General features: G+C 43.2%; 1 protein-coding gene across 14 annotated transcripts in view; it reads left to right on the forward strand.

The window, feature by feature from the left end:
* Positions 1–20,351, forward strand: part of dym (dymeclin) — a 559,079-nt gene that overhangs the window by 184,796 nt on the left and 353,932 nt on the right. For all 14 annotated transcript variants that reach the window (XM_072574579.1, XM_072574628.1, XM_072574595.1 and 11 more), the window contains 2 exons: positions 11,746–11,928; positions 13,721–13,899. In XM_072574579.1, coding sequence (XP_072430680.1) covers positions 11,746–11,928; positions 13,721–13,899 — 362 coding nt within the window. The remainder of the gene's footprint in view (positions 1–11,745; positions 11,929–13,720; positions 13,900–20,351) is intronic.

Here is a 20,351-nt window from a genome sequence, read left to right on the forward strand (position 1 = left end):
AGAAAAGATTTACAGAGATGTTTCCAGGATCAGATGGTTTGAGGTATAAGGAGAGGCTGAATAGACTGGGGTTATTTTCCCTGGAACTGAGGGGTGGCCTTATAGAGGCTTATAATATTATAGAGGCTTGGATAGAGTAAATAGACAAAGTCTTTTCCCAGTAGTGGGGAAGTCCAAAACCAGAGGGCACAGGTTTAAGGTGAGAGGGGAAAAATTTAAATAGAATCTGAGAGTCAACTTTTTCACACAGAGGGTGATACATGTATGGAATGAGCTGCCAGAGGAAGTAGTGGATTCTGGTACAATTACAACATTTAAATTCAGTTTAGATGCTAAAAGAATCTTAACATAATATCCAAGATCAATTCCATGTTGATCAAATATTTGGAATCACAAAATGAGTTATTTATTAGATTTTCTTACCTGAAATTTTGAAATTGAAATGTGAGCAATGATGCAATTTTTTTATACCAGGAAGAACTTAACTATGCTATACAGAGGTTAAAAGGACAATCTGTGATGGTTAGTTAGCTGGCATTTTATTGATTAACTAAAATGATGTTTTCTTATAGTGGTAATCTGAGCAGCTTCCTATGTTTCTAAATCTCCTACATGTGTACAATTAGAAAAGTAAAAATTTTAAAATTCCTATATGGGATGTGGGCATTGTTGGCAAGACCTGCATTTGTTACTCATTTTTAATTGTCTTTCAGACTGTGATGAGGAGCCATCTTTTTGAGCCACCTGTCTCATTGTGTATGTATACCAGCAATGCTCTTAGGAAGTGAGTTTCTGGGTTTTCACCCAGCAGCTGTGACAGACTAGTAATTTAGCTTAAAATTAGAGTAGTCCATATCTTGGAAGGCAACTGCAGGTGTTAATGATCTGGCTAGGAAGGTGAAGAGTTCTTAATGGAGACTGTTAGTAACTAGCAATAGGTAATGTGTAGTGGCATACTGTGATAACAAGGCCTGGTGTGTAAGATGAAAATGTGTTGCTGGAAAAGCGCAGCAGGTCAGGCAGCATCCAAGGAACAGGAGAATCGACGTTTCGGGCATCAGCCCTCCTTCAGGAATGAGGAAAGTATGTCCAGCAGGCTAAGATAAAAGGTAGGGAGGAGGGACTTGGGGGAGAGGCGTTGGGAATGCGATAGGTGGAAGGAGGTTAAGGTGAGGGTGATAGGCCGGAGTGGGGTGGGGGCGGAGAGGTCAGGAAGAAGATTGCAGGTTAGGAAGGCGGTGCTGAGTTCGAGGGATTTGACTGAGACAAGGTGGGGGGAGGGGAAATGAGGAAACTGGAGAAATCCAAGTTCATCCCTTGTGGTTGGAGGGTTCCTAGGCGGAAGATGAGGCGCTCTTCCTCCAACCGTCGTGTTGCCATGGTCTGGCGATGGAGGAGTCCAAGGACCTGCATGTCCTTGGTGGAGTGGGAGGGGGAGTTGAAGTGTTGGGCTACGGGGTGGTTGGGTTGGTTGGTCCGGGTGTCCCAGAGGTGTTCTTTGAAACGTTCCGCAAGTAGGCGGCCTGTCTCCCCAATATAGAGGAGGCCACATCGTTTGCAGCGGATGCAATAGATGATGTGTGTGGAGGTGCAGGTGAATTTGTGGCGGATATGGAAGTATCCCTTGGGGCCTTGGAGGGAGGTAAGGGGGGAGGTGTGGGCGCACGTTTTGCATTTCTTGTGGTTGCAGGGGAAGGTGCCGGGAGTGGAGGTTGGGTTGGTGGGGGGTGTGGACCTTACGAGGGAGTGGTCTTTTCGGAACGCGGATAGGGGAGGGGAGGGAAATATGTCCCTGGTGGTGGGGTCCTTTTGGAGGTGGCGGGAATGACAGCGGATGACACGTTGGACATGGAGGTTGGTGGGGTGGTAGGTGAGGACCAGTGGGGTTCTGTCCTGGTGGCGGTTGGAGGGGCGGGGCTCAAGGGCGGAGGAGCGGGAAGTGGAAGAGATGCGGTGAAGGGCATCGTCAACTGCGTCTGGGGGGAAATTGCGGTCCTTGAAGAAGGAGGCCATCTGGGTGGTACGGTTTTGGAACTGGTCCTCCTGGGAGCAGATGCGGCGGAGACTAAGGAATTGGGAATATGGGATGGCGTTTTTACAGGGGGCAGGGTGGGAGGAGGTGTAGTCTAGGTAGCTGTGGGAGTCGGTTCGTTTATAATAAATGTCCGTGTCGGTTCAGTCACCCGAGATGGAAATGGAAAGGTCTAGGAAGGGGAGGTAGGAGTCTGACACGGTCCAGGTGAATTTGAGGTCGGGGTGGAAAGTGTTGGTAAAGTGAGGAAGAGCGCCTCATCTTCCGCCTGGGAACCCTCCAACCCCAAGGGATGAACTCAGATTTCTCCAGTTTCCTCATTTCCCCTCCCCCCACCTTGTCTCAGTCAAATCCCTCGAACTCAGCACCGCCTTCCTAACCTGCAATCTTCTTCCTGACCTCTCCGCCCCCACCCCACTCCAGCCTATCACCCTCACCTTGACCTCCTTCCACCTATCGCATTCCCAACGCCCCTCCCCCAAGTCCCTCCTCCCTATCTTTTATCTTAGCCTGCTGGACACACTTTCCTCATTCCTGAAAAGGTCTGATGCCCGAAACGTCGATTCTCCTGTTCCTCGGATGCTGCCTGACCTGCTGCGCTTTTCCAGCAACACATTTTCAGCTCTGATCTCCAGCATCTGCAGTCCTCACTTTTCTCCTGGTGTGTAAGGTAAGGAGTTCTGGCATAGGAGAGTTCAAGCCCTAACATTATTGAACTCAATAGTGATTCAGGAGGGCTACAGGGTCCCCAGGTGGAAAATGAGGTGTTGTTCTTCCAGCTTGTACTGAGACAGTGATTTTGGCCAGGAAACAGGGTGGTGTGTTAAAGTGACAAGCAACTGGAAGCTAAGGGTCTCCTATAAGGGTTGAACGCAGATGTTCTGCGAAGCGATCATCTAGTCTATGCTTTGTTTCCCCAATGTAGAGGAGAGCATGTTATGAGTAGCAAATGCAGTGGACTAGATTTTGTGAAATTAAGGTAAGCTTGTGACAGATCCATTTTTGAAAATTTCTTTGCCCCTGCCTGTCCAGTGAATAAGGAACATACTGCCTGCCAGAGAGTAGACAAGGTGTCAACTGGGTCTATGGAAGAAGCAAGTCAGCAGAATTTTGGTTAAACATATGCCGGTACTGGATTAAACTGTTTCTGGGTTCTTCCCAAAGTTGAAGGGTAGACAGTAAAAATAGAAGTGAATGCAGGCGCAGTGGTGTCCCTAATTCTCGAATCCGTCTATAGGGAGAAGTTGAGGGCACTACCATTTGAGGTCTGCCAAGATTATACTGCAGATTTACGCACATGAACAAGTGGTGCTACTGAAGGGAAATGTAAAACACAAATACCCTGCATTATTAGGCTGCTCTTTGTTACAAAACTTAAGGTTAAACTGTGGCACGGTTGATATACTGCCGAACTCAAACATGAGTTTGCAAGAGATCTTGGACAAGTACAAGGATGTCTTCAAAGGAACCTGGGAGGAAATGAAATAAGTAGAAATTACAGTTGAATCCAGTCACTGGTTCTCGAAATCTGAAGGCACATCTGTTTCCATACGTCATTTGGCCTAAAGGTTAGGTCCAACTAGGATGGTGGAACTAGAATGGCTTGTGAATCTGAGTGTAACCACCAATGAATGGCTACTCCCATCGTTCTAGTCTTAAAAACAGCTGCAGTGGTGAGGATTTGTAGTGATTTTAAGATTGCAGTCAACCAAGCTCTGTGTGAATCAATACCCCCTTCCATTTGTCGAAGACCTATTCACTGGACTGGCCGGGGGAAAGAAATTTTCAAAAATGGATCTGTCACAGTCTTATGTACAAGTTGGGAGGTCGTGAAGGAGTTTCAGCTGCTGCTGCTGATAATGACCTATGGGACTGTTCTGGTGAAAACGACTTTCTTGTAGCATCAGGTCAGTGCTGGCTGTGTCCACAGGGCCATGGATCAAACATTAAGTGGGTTTCCAAGGGTTCACCGTTATGTGGGCGATATTTTGATTTATCAGATTCTCTGAAGAGGAGCATTTGAAAAATTAGGAAGTGCAAGAAGGAACTTTAAGAAAAAAATTAGAGCAAAAGAGGGAGGCATGGAAAGGAGTTGCAAACAGGCTTAGGGAGAATCCTAAAATATTTTATGAATTCATTAAAGGGAAGAGGTTAACTAGGGAAAGACTAGGGCCCGTTAGGGACCAAGGGGGCAATATGTGTGAAGCCGCAAGATATTGGCAGGGTGCTGAATGAATACTTCTCTTCGGTTTTCACTCTGGAAAAGGAGAAAGTCGGTACAGAATTCAGGAAAAAAGACTGAGGAACTTGCACAGTTTTGCGTAGGAAATGGGGAGGTATTGGAGGCTCTGACAGGCTTAAAATGGACAAATGCTCTGGTCTGGATGAATTGCTTCCCGCATTGCTCTGGGAGGCGAGGCAGAGGCAGGGCTCTGACTCAAATTTTAATTCCTGTCTGGCCATGGGAGAAGAGCTGGAGGACTGGAGGATGGGTAATGTGATTCTACTTTTAACAAAAGGTAGTAGAGATGAACCAGGAAATTAGACTGGTGAGTCTTACATCAATGGTAGGAGAAAATTCTCCTACCTCAGGCGACTCTCTGTGTGGAGTTTGCACATTCTCCCCGTGTCTGCGTGGGTTTCCTCCGGGTGCTCCGGTTTCCTCCCACAATCCAAAGATGTGCAGGTCAGGTGAATTGGCCATCCTAAATTGCCTGTAGTGTTAGGTAAGGGGTAGATGTAGGGGTATGGGTGGGTTGCGCTTTGGCGGGGCGGTGTGGACTTGTTGGGCCGAAGGGCCTGTTTCCACACTGTAAGTAATCTAATCTAATCTAGAATTAATATTCATTTGGAAAAGCATGGGTAAATCGGGAATAATCATTAGTATGGCTTCGCCAAAGGGAGGTTATGCCTAACAAAGTTGTCAGAATTTTTTGAAGATGTAATCAAGTGTGTGGATGAGGGAAGTTCAGTTGATGTGGTTTATATGGATTTTAGCAAAGCTTTTGAAAAGGAACCTTATGGGAGACTGAGAAGGTTAAAGCATGTAAAATTCATGGAAACTTGACAAGATGTATCAGAAACTGGTTTAGTAATAGGACACAAAGTGTACTGGTAGAAGGTGGTCTGAGTGAGAGAGGCTGGTGTCCACAGGTCTGCCACTAGGATTAGTACTGGGGCCCTTATGTTCGTTACATACATAAATGATATCAATGAAAATGTGAGGGAAATGTTAAGCGAGTTTGTAGATGACACCAAGATTGATAGGAGTGGTTAATAGTGAAGACAATGGTTGTAGGTTCTAGGAAGATATAGATGGGTTGCTCAGATGGGCTGAGGAGTGGCTGGTAGTTTTTAACTCTGATAATTTATAACTATAGGTGAGGTGCCTGATGACTGGAGGGTGGCTAATTTTGTACCTTTGTTTAGGAAAGGTTGTGAGGAGAAATCGGGGAGCTATAGATCAGATATGACTCTATGACCATGATTATGTGAGGTGATGCACTTTGGAAGAAGAAACAAGATGAGAGTATTTAATGAATGGCAGGGTATTGGGTAGCTTAAAAGAACAGAAGTAATTATTTAAGGATCCCTGAAGGCAGTGGAGCACGTGAATAGAATAGTTAAGACAGCAAGAGGGATGTTTCTATCATCAGTCGTGACATAGAGTATAAGAGCAAAGAGGTAACATTGAAATTCTACAGAGTATTGGTTAAGCCACAGCTGGAGTACTGCGTGCAGTTCTGGTCACCTCACTACAGGAACGATGTCATAGCACTCGAGGGGGGGGCACAGAAGAGGTTGACTAGATGTCAAGATTAGAGTAGTGCTGGAAAAGCACAAAGTAAGGCAGCATCCAAGTAGCAGGAAAATTGACATTTTGGGCAAAAGCCCTTCATCAGGAACTGCCTGGGATGGAGTAGTTAAGCTATAAGTAGAGACTAAATAGGCTTGGATTGATTCCTTTAGTGCAGAGAAGGCTCAGGGAGGACATAATAGGGTTGCATTAAAATGAGGCAAATGGGCAGGGTGTGTAGGGAGCAGCTGTTCTCCTTAGTTGAGGGGTCATTCGTGAGGAGGCATAGACTTAAGGTGAGGGCAGGAGAGTCTGAAGGAATTTGAGAAAGTGTTTTTACTCGGAGGATGGTGGAATCTGGAATGCATTGCCGAATAAGGTAGTGGAGGCCAGAAACCTTACAACCCTTTAAAAAATATTCGGATGTGCACTTGAAATATCATAACATTCAAAGAAATGGGACAAGTGCAGGCAATTTGGATTAGTGTAGTTTTTATCTGTGCATACTCGATGAGCCCAAGGGCCCTTTCTGCACTGGATGACTCTGATTCTTGATAGTCTCTTAATCACCCTGCAAGCAATGGCCAGTTGGAGAGATTTACTCAGACCATAAAGCAGGCTTTAAAGGCTTCATAAGGGGAGTGGTTGCTTGGATGGTGAATCAACGTGTTCTTCAGCATGTATGGAACATATTGCATGCAACAACCCAGCGTTCAGTGGAGTCCTTAATGTTCAACTATTAATTGCAAGCAGAAGGGACCAATGGTAGACCATAATCCAGAAGGGCAGGAAGCTAGAGACCAAGTGTATTCCAAAGAGAAGAGACTGTGTTGGCTTGGAATTATATATCTGGGGGTAGAATGGATTCCAGTAATGGTGGTGACTCAAACAGGAGCATTGTTTTATGGTATAGAACAGGGATGAACTGGTCTGGAGCAAATATGCGGACTGGCTGATCACCACAACTCACCAGTGGAGGGGAGTATAAGGCAATCCAGATGGGACCTTTGGCTCGAATGAGTCATGTGTCTCCGAACCAGGGTTGGTCATACCCAGGATGGAGATAACAGCAGTGTCATAGGGCAACAACAGCCAGAGAGGGATGTATCTGCAGGACAACTAGAACTTCCTGAAGCCTGGGAGACTACATTAGAAAAGTTGAGACAGTCTACTAGGTATTGTTATCCCCCGAGAGACTGATCCTGTCAATGTAAATTAAACAAAGGTCATTTTATTTTCCTTTTTTGTTTTCATATTTCAAATTATGTATCCATGTTAGCTGCAATGCTCATGTTATAATCATAATTGTTGCAAATATGTAAATGGGAATTTGAAAATAAAAGGGAAGGCGTGTTATATACGTACTACCCCTTTGACCTGGAGGGGTGGAGCTTGGTCCAGTCTAGAACTGGTTGTGGACATGTGAATAACATTTTCCAGTTCACATTTATTATTTGTCTACTTGGTTATTAATTCCTGTTTCCAAAGGAAACACCAACACCATACTCTGTACCTTGTCAGTATGTATTTGTGTAGTCAAAAAGCTCTACAAGTATTGTTTACTAAATCCAATCACAACTGTAATGTTTTCCTGCTTTTTAACAGGACCTATTCTGACACTGTTTATCGTCCTTCTCTGCTCTAAGATTTTGTTACTTATTTCAGTTTCCTCTAAATTCTTGTCCTTGCAGTAATCTACCTTGGGTATTCAGAATTTCACTGGAACCCTTGGAGTTCTGGTTGGAATGCTGGCTTGTTTTACTGCAACCAGCTTGTTGGATGAATGAAGGTCCTTAAATGTGATCATAAATTATGGTTTTCTAGCTAGGACCTCTGATTATCTAGCATATTTGGAGGAAAATTGCTTTGTCTGCATTGTGAGTATGGGTGACAACTTTTGCTGTGAGTTTATTGTGGTAGATTAACTCCTGAGCACAATGGATGGATACTTGGGGAGTCAGGTGGAAGAGGCCACCACTAAAGAGAAGGTGCTGGGGAAGCTGAAAGATCTGAAGCTGGACAAATCATCTGGACCAGATGGCCAAGACCCCAGGCCCTGAAGGGGATAACTGAGATCATGGAGGCTTTGATGGTGATCTTTCTGGAATCATGAGTCAGGGAGGTTCCCAGAGGACTGGAAAATTGCTAATGCAATATCCCTTTTTAAGAAAGGAGGAAGGCAGAATATGGGAAATTATAAATTGGTTAGCTTGACCTTGGTCGTTGATACAATTTTAGATTGCAATGTTAAGAATGAAATTATGGAATACTTGGAAATGCATGGTAAAATAGGGTTGAGATAGTATGGCTTTGTCGAGGGTAAGTCATGCCTGACAAATGTTAGAATTCTTTAAGGAGGTAATGAGCAAGTTAGGCAAAGGAGAGCTAGTGGACTTAATCTATTTGGATTTCAAGAAGGCCTTTGACAAGGTGTTAACGCTGAAACTGCTAAATAGAGCCCATGGTGTTAGGGGCAAGGTATGGCATGGATAAAGAATTGGCTGACTAGCAGAAGGTAGAGAATAAGGATTAAACATTCCGTGTTAGGATGGCAGCCAGCGACTAGTGTAGTTCTGCATGTAGGGGCACAACTGTTCACGAGTTTTGAGAAGATTTGTAGCTCAGGTTGAGGTTCTGGATGTAAATTGCTTACTGAACTGGGAGGTTCATTTCCAGACGTTTAGTCATCCTACTAGGTAATATCTTCAGCGGGCCTCTGGGCGAAGCACTGCTGATAATTTCTGCTTTCGACTTGTATGCTTGTGTTTCTTTGGGTTGGTGGTGTCATTTCCTGTTCTTTTTCTCAGGGGGTGGTAGATGGGGTCAAACTCTAAGAGCTCGATATCAACAAACACAATCAACAAATACATTGAGTTAGACCCCATCTACCACCCCCTGAGAAAAAGAACAAGAAATGACATCACCACAGGAAATGATGACACCAACCCAAAGAATTCCAAACATAGAAAGCAGGCGTTATCAGCAGTGCTTTGCCTGGACGCCCACTGAAGATGTTACCCAGTAGGGTGACGAAACATCTGGAAATGAACCTTCCAGTGATCAACCTTCCAGACCTACATATGAACGGTTAGGATGAAGCAAGTGGAGGTATCGTTGCTAAGTTTGCAGATGAGACAAAAATACATGGAGGGACAGATAGGATGACAGTAGAAGTAATGGACAGGCCAGAACATTGTTTTCCATCTGCCACTTTGCCTAATGTGGGAAAGTATGCAGTTTAGTAGGAAGAATAGAGGTGTAGACGTTTTTCTAAACAGGGAAAATCTTTGGAAATCTGAAAGGCCTGGACAGAATGGACACTGCTAAGAAATAGTAGGACCTGAGTGGACAGTATCCGAGCAAATGGAAAATCCTTGAGAATAAGATGAGGATGAATTTCTTCAGCCAGGAGGTGGTGATCTGTGGGACGTACTGCTGCAGAAGGCTGTAGAGGCAAAGTCATTGTCTTTAAGAGAAGGATAGATAGTTTCTTGATTAGTAAGGGGACCAAGGTTATGGGGAGAAGGTAGGTGAATGGGATTGGGAAACATCAGCTCTGAATGGTGGAGCAGCCTCAAGGCTTAATTATGCTTGTATATCTTCTGGTCTTGTAAATAGTTTATTATTGTTCGTACGCTTTCTGGTATGCTGACCTTTCGCAGATCTCCTGCAATAATCAGGAAAAGCGTGTTCTTGCGATTCACTGCAGTTGCTCGCAAATCAGCATGAATTTGTCCAGACTTAGGACTGATTATAACAATTTTAGTGTTATCTCTCTTTTGGTGAATATATTCTTAATGGTGTGGATTATTTTTCACCAATAAAAAGAATATGATAAGCTAGCTTTTTGTCAACTTCCCACTTGCGATTGTGGGAAGTGCTAAAGACACTACAGTTAGCTTGAAGAAATACTTGACCTCATCATTACCAATTTGCCGGTTGTAGCTTCATCTGTCCATGACAGTATCTGTAAGAGTGACCAACTTGTGGAGACACCTTCACATTAAGAATATCGTCCAGCCTGTTGTGTAGCATTATCACTGTGCTAAGTGGGACAGTCTTTGAATGGATCTAGCAATTCAAGACTCTACATCCATGAGGCACTGTGGGCCATCAACAGCAGCAGAATTGTACTCCAGCACAATCTGTAACTTCATGGCCACTCAACCATTATCAAGCCAGGGGATCAACCTTGGCACTAAAAGCTGGACAAATCCAACCCAGCCCATCAGTTCACTCTTGATCATCAATAAAGTGATGGGAAGTGTCATCAGGCACCACCTGTTCAGCAGTAACTTGCTCATGGTGACCCAGTATGAATTTTACCAGAGCCATTCAGCCCCTTACCTCATTGCAGCCTTGGTTCAAACATGGACAAAAGAGCTGAATTCCAGAGATGAGGGGAGAGTGACAGCCCTCGACATCACGGCTACATTCAAGGAGCCCTAGTAAAACTAGAATCAGAGTGTATTTGGAGCAAACTCTCCACTAGCTGGAGTCATATCTGAAACAAATAAAGATGGTCGTGTTTCTTGGAGATCAGTCATCTTACCTGCAGGGCATTTGAGGAGTTCCTCCGAATAGTGTCCTGGGGTAGGCCCAACCATCTTTAGTTGCTTCTTTCCATCATAAGGTCAGAAGTGGGGATGTTTACTAATGACTGAACAATGTTCAGCACCATTCGTGACACCTCAGATACTGGAGTAGTACATGTTCAAATGCAGCAAGATCTGGACAGTATCCAGGCTTGGACTGACAACTGGCAAGTAATACTTGGGTCACACAAGTGACAGGCTATTCCTGTTTCCAATAAGAGACCATGTACTTACTTTGACATTGTGGTGTTGCTATCACTGAATCCCTCCCTATCAACATCTCTGGGGTTATGATTGATCAGAAACTCAACTGGATTCACCACACAAACACTGGCTACAAGAGCAAGTCAGAGGCTAGGAATACTGCGGTGTGTAATTCACCACCTGACTCCCCAGAGCCTATCCACCATCTACAAAGTACAAGTCAGGAATACTCCCCACTTGCCTGGATGAGTGCAGTTCCAACAACACTCAAGAAGCTTGAAACCATACAAGACAAAGCAGCCTGCTTTATTGGCACTACACCCTCAAGCATCCACTCTCTCCACCATTGATGCTAAGTAGCAACAATGTGTACTATCCACAAGATAAACTGCAGAAACTCACTAGGCACAAGTGAGGACTGCAGATGCTGGAAACCAGAGTTTAGATCAGAGTGGTGCTGGAAAAGCGCAGCATCCGAGGAGCAGGAAGGGCTTTTGCCTGAAACATCGGTTTTCCTGCTCCTCGGATGGTGCCTGACCTGCTGTGCTTTTCCAGCACCACTCTGATCTAAAAACTGCAGAAATTCGCTAAAGATCTTTCAACAGTAGCTTCCAAATCCTTGAGCACTTTCATCTAGAAGGGACAAGGACAACACCATCACTTGCTGTTCCTTTATTATTGCTGGGTCAAAGTCCTGGAATTACCTCCCTAAGGTCATTGTGGATCAAGGTACAGCATGTGGACTACAGTGGTTCAAGAAGGCATCTCAACACCACCTCAAGGGCTTCTACGGACTGGGAATAATGGCAAACCAGCAATGCCCACATCCCATGAGTGAATTTTAAAAAATTGTCGATCAAAATACTGTCCCAAAAAAGGACATGGAAACTGTCATCCTGAATTTATTGTAACGGTAATGTGTCTTTGCCATGATCTTGACCTATTCTATAACTACAGGTTAACTACAAAAAACATTTGTTACGTTTTCCAGCACAGTCAGTCAATCATCAAAATGGTGAATTGCTTTTTATTAACTGCGAACCAAAATGTGTGTCTTCAAAGTGATAGAGTTACGAAGCTCTGAGAATGCACTCATCTTTCTTTTTTCTTTTCAACAGCTGGCCTCTGGACAGTACTTACCTTGGGAGGAGTTGGGAATAAGACAAGCCAGCAAGGGGATCTGTCATCTCCACTGGCTAATCGAAGTCTTCTGCTTCTCCTTGTTTTATCTAATTTGAGCAACAGACCAGAAAAACCAAATCCATATAGACAGTCGATAATGTCTTTCAGAAATACACAAGGTTTGTTTAAGCCTGAAAACTTTTTTTAAAAAAAAAAGATATTTAACTGCTTGCTTGCTATCTGTCAAATGTACTCATTGCATCAGCAACCTGTAAATTTTTGGAAAAACTCAGCAGGCCAGGTAGCATCTGTGGAGAAAGAAAAGCCAATGTTCTGGGTCCTGTGACCCTTCAGAGTTTGCTTCTGATTTCCAGCATCTGCAGATATTTGGTTTTCTATAAATTGTTTGACTGAGTAATTGGATCACATCAGATTTAAGATTCTATAGTAGTGCAGTAAGAGTAATATTTCCCCTGCACCCCACACACCCAATGAGAACAGTGCAGAGCCTCACTAAGTTGGTTGCTGACCTTGTTTGCTTTCTTCCTTACTAGAGTGTTGTGGGCCCTAGAATCAACTCACTAATTCTGATAGGTAAAAACAATAACTGCAGATGCTGGAAACCAGATTCTGGATTAGTAGTGCTGGAAGAGCACAGCAGTTCAGGCAGCATCCGAGGAGCAGTCTGGTAGGCATTTGGTTCTTATACTGGTTTTATGTCATTTGTAACATAGAAACTTTGAAGCTAGGAACTGGAGTAGGCTATTTGGTCCTTTGAGCCTGCTTCACCATTCAATATGACCATGGCAGAACCTCTGTCTCAGTCCTTTATTTGGGGTGAGTGAATGTAAGAGGGTAGGCAAACATATAAGTCAGCAGCCGCTGTATTCAGTGTGGATGACTAATTTGCTGCCAAGCATCTGAAGAAACAAACAAAGACAGCAGTTCTGATCAAGAGCCACCAGATTTTAACTGTTTTCTCCCCTTAGATGGTGCCAGATCTATTGAGTTTCTCCTGTTTATATTTTGGTTTTGTACCACCACACTGTGTAAATTGTTCTGACTGAACACTGGATTCTGTTTACTGCACTTGAAAATTAGTCCATTTCTGGATTTGTGAAGAAAATATTGTTTGGTTAAACTCTAACATAAAAGCATAATGCTAGTTGTTAACAGCTTATTCAACATTTAAGAAGATAAAAGACATGTTCTTGATATTTTTAGGTGTGTTCTCTTCATAAATGAAGGGCAAATTGGCACTTAAATATTGTTGGAAAAAATAGAGATGGAGTAAGTATAGGCCAAGCAAAAAAGATATCAACGTGTTGAATTGTCTGCAAAAATACAGCAGATTTGAAATTAATAGTAAAAAAGACAAAGATACACAGTAGATTCATCAGTCTTGAAGTAAAAAGGAAATATATAAGTTCCAGAAGTTGCTTGCATTTTTCTCCTTTTCTATCCTAACTACCTTTTTTATTTGTCTAGTTGTTTTCCATCCAGCACCAGCTCCCTCTTCTTGCTCCTTAGTGACATTGAAGCTTCTACTAGAGCTTTGTTCTCTTTTATAACATCCCTACTTTTAGATGCTTTCACTTGACACCTTCCAACGCAATTGTATGAGATGTGAAACCTGTTTAATCATTCCCTTCCTGATCCACAACATCTCTTCCCCACACTGTTTATAAAACAAATGCACAATTAATGATTGCTCAGGTAATAATGATATTCCTGATGAAGAGCTAATGATTGAAACGTCAACTCTCCTGCTCCTTTGATGCTGTCTGACCAGTTGTCCTTTTCCAGTAGCATACTTTTTGACTCTGATCTCCACCATCTGCAGTGCTTTCTCCTGATAGTGATATGTCAGTTTTTCATTTAGACTAATACAAATTTGAAATTGCAAGTCAAAAATACAGTTGAAGTTACATTTTGCCAGATATTTTATTTACTTGTAATCCTTAATTTCAGATAATACTGCCATTCAATCACCAAACTCCTACTGCTTCCAGATAAATTTCAACAGTTTGTATACAGCACTGTACGAACAGCAGAAATCTGATCAGGCCACTCTTCTGCTGTACACTTTGTTGCATCAGAACCCGAACGTGAGAACATATGTCTTGGCCCGTACTGACGTAGAGAATTTGGTGAGTGTATTTTAGGCTTTTTGAGCAATGGATTAATTGTAATTTTGTTTTTCCTGAATTTTCTTTCCTTCAATGAAGATGCTGTCTCTTGCAGTGTTAGAATTTTAAGAGTGAAGGCCAATTTTAGCAGCCATTCAGCTTATTGAGATTTGCTTGAATGAGGAATAAAATTAGTACTTTCTAATCAAAGTGGCCAAGTTCCATGCTCTTTAATGTGTTTATCCACTATCCCATGGGCACTCATCGCATTGCCAGTGCAGCATATGCATTTTCCACACTTGGAATAGGAGTGGCATGGTGGTTCAGTGCTTAGTCCGGCTACCTCACAGCACTAGGGACCCTGGTTGATTTTACCCTTAGACGACTGTCTGTGTGGAGTTTGCACGTTTTCCTCTGGGTACTCTGGTTTCCTTCCACAGTCCAAAGATGTGCAGATTTGATGGATTGGCCATGCTTAATTGTCCATTGTGTCCAGGGATGTTCAGATTAGGTGGATTAGCCGTGGAAGATGCAGGTTCACAAGATAGGGTAGGGGGATGGGTCTGAATGGGGTGCTCTTTGGAGAATCTGTTCAAAGGGCCAAATGGCCTGCTTCCACTCTGTAGGGATTCAACAATTCTACGTTTGTGTTCTTGACAGGCTGTAGTTTAAATCTGGTTAATTTTGAATGTTGGATATTTTAGAGAATTTCATTTGAGAGGTTGCGATTTTGTTTTTGTTTCATTTTACAGAATAGAATCCTTTTTTCCTATAAAGTTGGGTACTGTAGCCAAACTCCAGTTTAACTTCTCTGCCCTTTGCAATGATTCATGCCTTTATTGACAGAACACAAACATGGAAATACAAGCCATGCACTAATTAAATTCCATATTTTCACAAACATGATTCACTGTTCAGTTTTTGTTTTTAGAAGTGTAATTTTGTATTTCCTTTCCTGATTCTCCCAACTGGGGGCACAGTGGTTAGCACTGCTGCCTCACAGCGCCAGAGCCCATGTTCAATTCCCGCCTCAGGCGACTGACTGTGTGGAATTTGCACATTCTCCCTGTGTCTGCGTGGGTTTTCTCCGGGTGCTCTGGTTTCCTCCCACAATCCAAAAATGTGCAGGTTAGGTGAATTGGCCATGCTAAATTGCCCGCAGTGTTAGGTGTAGGGGAATGGATCTGGGTGGGTTGCGCTTCGGCGGGTCGGTGTGGACTTGTTGGGCCGAAGGGCCTGTTTCCACATTGTAAATAATCTAATCTAAACTATTTAGCGTATAACTTGAACTAATAATAAACCGGCCATATCTATCCTTGTGTTCTCCTATTTCTACTTGTTTTGGTGTTTTTGATTGTTTTCTAAAGTCATTTAGACATGTTTCTCAAAGGAGAATATAGATATTCAACTTACTTGAATGGAGCACGTCCCTCAGTGTCCATTTACTGTTTAACAAAGTCAAATTGGTTGAGACATTCCTCCTATGTTTTAACTGAGAAATCTGGGAGTTGTAGATTTGTGTATCATTCCGTACCAAGCTTTTCACTTGATATGAAAAGAACTTATTAGCGATCATGTTCTGAATTGTAGCTGATTATTTAGTGAAATCATAATTTCGGTAGATATTTTTCTCATCAGTTCAGAGATATGAAATGCATCTATTTTAATGCAAGGAGAAAAGTGTGTAAGGCAGATGAACTTAGGGGTTGGATTGATGCCTGGGAGTATGATGTTGCAATCACAGAGACTTGGTTGAAGGAAGGGCATGATTGGCAATTAAATGTTCCAGGATACAGACACTTCAGACAGGGCAGGGAGGGAAGTAAGGAGTGGGGGGGGGGGGAGTTGCATTGCTGGTCAAGGACGATATCATGGCTGTGCTAAAGGAGTACACTATGGAGGTCTTGGGTAGTGAGGCATTATGGGTGGAGAGGAGAAAAGGAGAAATAAGAGTGCAGTCACACTGTTGGGGCTGTATTACAGGTCTCCCAACAGTGAGTGTGAGATGGAAGAACAAAGGGTAAACAGATTATGGAAAGATGTAGAGGCAATAGGGTAGTGGTGATGGGAGATTTTAATTTTCCCAACATTGACTGAGATATACTTAGCATCAGAGGTCTGGATGGGGTAGAATTTGTAAGAAGCGTCCAGGAGAGTTTTCTAGACCAATATGTGTCAATAGTCTGACGAGGGAAGGGGCCATATTGGACCTGTTACTGGGGAATGAGCCAGGACAGGTGGTAGAAGTTGCGGTGGGGGATTTCTTTGGGAACAGTGACCACAATTCTGTAAGTTTTAGAATACTTGTAGATAAAGAAAATAGTGGTCCTAAGGGAAGAGTACTAAACTGGGCCAAGGCCAGTTGGCTCAGAAATGTGGATTAGGCACAGCTATTTGAAGGGAAGTCCACATTTGAGATGTGGGAGGCTTTCAAAGATAGGTTAAAGATCGTGCAGGATAGACATGTCCCGTTGAATGCAAAGGATAGAAAGGGCAAGATTCATGAACCATGGATGACAAGAGAAATTGTACAACTAGCCAAGAGGAAAAGGGAAGCATACACAAGGTCTAGGCAGCTAAGAACAGAACGGGCCCTGGAAGAATATCGGAAGAGTAGGACAAGTCTTAAACAAGGAATCAAGTGGGCTAAAAAGGGTCATGAAATAGCTATAGCTAGTAGAATTAAGGAGAATCCCAAAGCATTTTATTCTTATACAAGAAGCAAGCGGGTAACTAGAGATAGGATTGGTCCACTAACGGATAATGAAGAAAGGCTGTGTGTCAAACCTGAGAACGGGTGAGATTCTGAATAATTACTTTGCATCAGTGTTCACAGAGGAGAGGAACATGATGAATGTTAAGATTAGAGATAGAAGTTTGATTAGTCTGGACCATGTTGACATAAGTAGGGAAGATGTATTGGGTAGGCTAGAGGTTATTAAGGTGAACAAATCCCTCGGACCGGATGGGATCTATCCCAGGTTGCTGAGGGAGGCGAGAGAGGAAATAGCTGGAGCTCTGACAGATATCTTTGTGACATCCTTAAATACAGGTGAGGTGCTGGAGGACTGGAGGGTTGCTCATGTTGTTCCCCTGTACAAGAAGGGTAGTGATATTTGGGTAACTACAGACCAGTGAGCCTGATGTCGGTGGTGGGAAAGTTGCTAGAGAAGGTACTGAGGGATAGGATCTATTTATATTTAGAAAAGAAAGTTCTTACCAGTGATAGGCAACATGGTTTTGTGCGGGGGAGATCATGCCTTCCCAACTTAATAGAGTTCTTCGAGGAAGTGACCAAGTTAATAGATAAAGGAAGGGCTGTTGAAGTCATATACGTGGACTTTAGTAAGGCGTTTGATAAGGTCCCCCATGGTAGACTAATGGAGAAAGTGAAGTCACCTGGTGTGCAGGATGTTCTAGCTAGGTGGATAAAGACCTAGTTGAGCAACAGGAGACAGAGTAGTAGTTGAAGATAGTTTCTCGAAGTGGAGAAAGGTGACCAGTGATATTCTGCAGGGGTCAGTGTTGGGGCCCACTGTTGTTTGTAATATACATAAATGATCTGGAAGAGGGCACTGTTGGTATGATCAGCAAGTTTGTAGATGACACGAAGATTGGTGGAGTAGCAGAAAGCTTAAGGGACTGTCAGGGAATACAGGAGGATATAGATAGACTGGAGAGTTGGGTGGCAAAGTGGCAGATGGATTTCAATCTTATTCACTGAGGTGATGCATTTAGGTAAGACTAATTCTAGAGCAAATTATACAATGAACGGAAAAGCCTTTGGGGAAAAGTTGATGGACAGAGAGATCTGAGAGTGCAGGTCCATTGTATCCTGAAGGTTGCTGCACAAGTGGATAGTGTGGTCAAGAAGGCATTATAGTATGCTTGCCTTCGTTGGACAGGGTATTGAGTTATAACAGCTGGCAAGTCATGTTAACATTGTACAAGACATTGGTTCGGCCGCATTTAGAATATTGTGTACAGTTCTGGTTACCACGTTACCAAAAGGATGTGGATGCTTTGGAGAGGGTGCAGAGAAGGCTTAAGAGGATGTTGCCTGGTATGGAAGGTGCTAGCTATGAAGAGAGGTTGAGTAGGTTAAGTTTATTTTCATTAGAAAAAAGGCGATTGAAGGGGGACCTGATTGGGGTTTATAAATTCATGAAGGGTATAGACAGGGTGGATAGAGATGAGCTTTTTCCCATGCTGAAGGACTCAATAACGAGAGGTCATGCTTTCAAGGTGAGAGGTGGAAAGTTTAAGGAGGTTACAAGTGGCAAGTACTTCACACAGAGGGTGGTGAGCATTTGGAACGCGTTGCCAGCAGAGGTGGTAGAGGCAGGCATGGTAGATTCATTTAAGATGCGTCTGGATAAGTGCATGAATAAGTGGGGAGTAGAGGAATACAAATGCTTTGGAATTGACCCACAGGTTTAGACAGTACATTTGGATCGGCTCAAGCTTGGAGGGCCGAAGGGCATGTTCCTGGGCTGTAAATTTTCTTTGATCTTTGAAATATTGTTACACACGTCTAGAGCAGATGAGACTTGAACCAGATCCTTTTAATTTGATTGAAATCTACCTTCTTGATTATCCCAAGTTGAGACTAAATTTTCATTTTGTATTATCTGATTTATGCATGATTCAATAAAATGAGTCAAATGAAGTGACATGGATAGGTTTTGAATTTGTAGTTAGGAAATCTGTTGGGTTGGTGGTTTACATAACAATATGAATATTATATTTTGAGAATCACTTACAGTAAATAGGAAGCCATCATTGATTTTCAAGTGTTATGAAGAGAAATGACCAAGTATTATTTTTAAAAAGTATGTGAACCCATATAAATGTATTTAGACAAAGTCTTTTCCCTGGGGTGGGGGAGTCCAGAACTAAAAGGCATAGGTTTAGGGTGTGAGGGGAAAGGTATAAAAGAGACCTAAGGGGCAACTTTTTCACAGAGGGTGGTGCATGAATGGAATGAGCTGCCAGAGGAAGTGGTGGAGGCTAGTACAATGGCAATATTCTAAAAGACATTTGGATGGCTATATAAATAGGAAGGGTTTGGAGGGATATTGGCCGGGTGCTGGCAGGTGCGACTAGATTGGAGTTGGGATATCTGGTCGGCATGGACAAGTCGGACCAGGGGGTCTGTTTCTCTGCTGTACATCTCTGACTCTATTTTGAATTATTAAGCAAAGGATACTTTGAAGAGCAACACCCATTCCTCCATCTCTCTTTGCAACTCCTCTCATCAAAATGTGTGAGCTGAGATCTCGTCCAAAGTCAGCTTTACTAATTATGGAAGATTCCTGGAGAGGATTTGTTGGAATCTATGTTACCGTCGTACTCCCTTAAGCTACTCAAAGTGTCCACATGCTGTGATTAGCATACTGACACGTTTACTTTTGGAAGCCCATGACCATGCTCAAACCTTGGAGATCTGCACAGAAGAAAAATTAGAGACAACATAACATACCATCTGGAGAAAAGGGACTTCAACAAGCTTACAACTGATCTGGGAAGACACCTAATGCTAGCAGCTTGTGTGTTCATAATAACTTACTCAAAATATATTCAGGAAAATCAGTGACGTGTTTAAAACTGTTCTTTCTACTTTGCAGCCTCCCTGTCTCCCAATCCCCCTTGTAGCCTCTCTCTTCCTCCACACCCTGCAGCATCCATTTGTTCCCTTACCCCTCTTTCAGCATCTATTTCATTTCCCCCATTGCAGCCTCCTCCCTCCAGACCCCTTGTAGCCAGCTCCTCCCCTACCCCTCATGCATTCTCCTCCTTCCCCTCAACCCTCTTATTTTCTAAGCTATCCCTGCCACCTCTCTTGCAGCCTCCTTCCCCATCCACCACTCATACTCTCCTTCATCCTCAGCTCACCTGATGGTCACATTCCTGAAATGACAGACAGCCCCTCGCCTTGCCCCAGTGGTAGATTGTATCCCCGTTAAAATTGGAAGGACAAGGCTGCCAGTAGCAGCTCAGAACTCCACTGGTGATCCCCTTATTGCTATGACTTTCCTATCGGCTCGCTGCACATCCCCCCTGCAGACTGTTAGTTTCTTGTGCTGATTGGCTTACTTATGAATGTATCAGCCGCAAGTGTGGTAAAGAATCAGTGTATGATGTCGGCATAGTTCCTCCTTGATTGTATTTGTTTGAATTTTTCAGGGCATTTTGGTGAATTCACTTGCCATCTCTGTATTTTGAATTCTGAGGGCTGACTTTATTTGCTGCCTTTGATCTTGTCCCTCCAGGTTGCAAAAATTTAGCAGCTTTAGTCTTGACAGTTTCACGTCCCAGTGTGCATAACATTTTGGGATAAATTTGGAATAATACACATTCCTGTTGCTTACTGATCTGCAATTTCTGGGATTCTTCTCACCATGAATTGATTTGTTAGAACTCGTTCTTTAGGGTTAATTGGAAGATTGGCACTTAACACTAGGTCACCCTAA

The sequence above is a fragment of the Chiloscyllium punctatum genome, chromosome 1, assembly GCF_047496795.1.
Source record: "Chiloscyllium punctatum isolate Juve2018m chromosome 1, sChiPun1.3, whole genome shotgun sequence".
Taxonomy (NCBI): domain Eukaryota; kingdom Metazoa; phylum Chordata; class Chondrichthyes; order Orectolobiformes; family Hemiscylliidae; genus Chiloscyllium; species Chiloscyllium punctatum.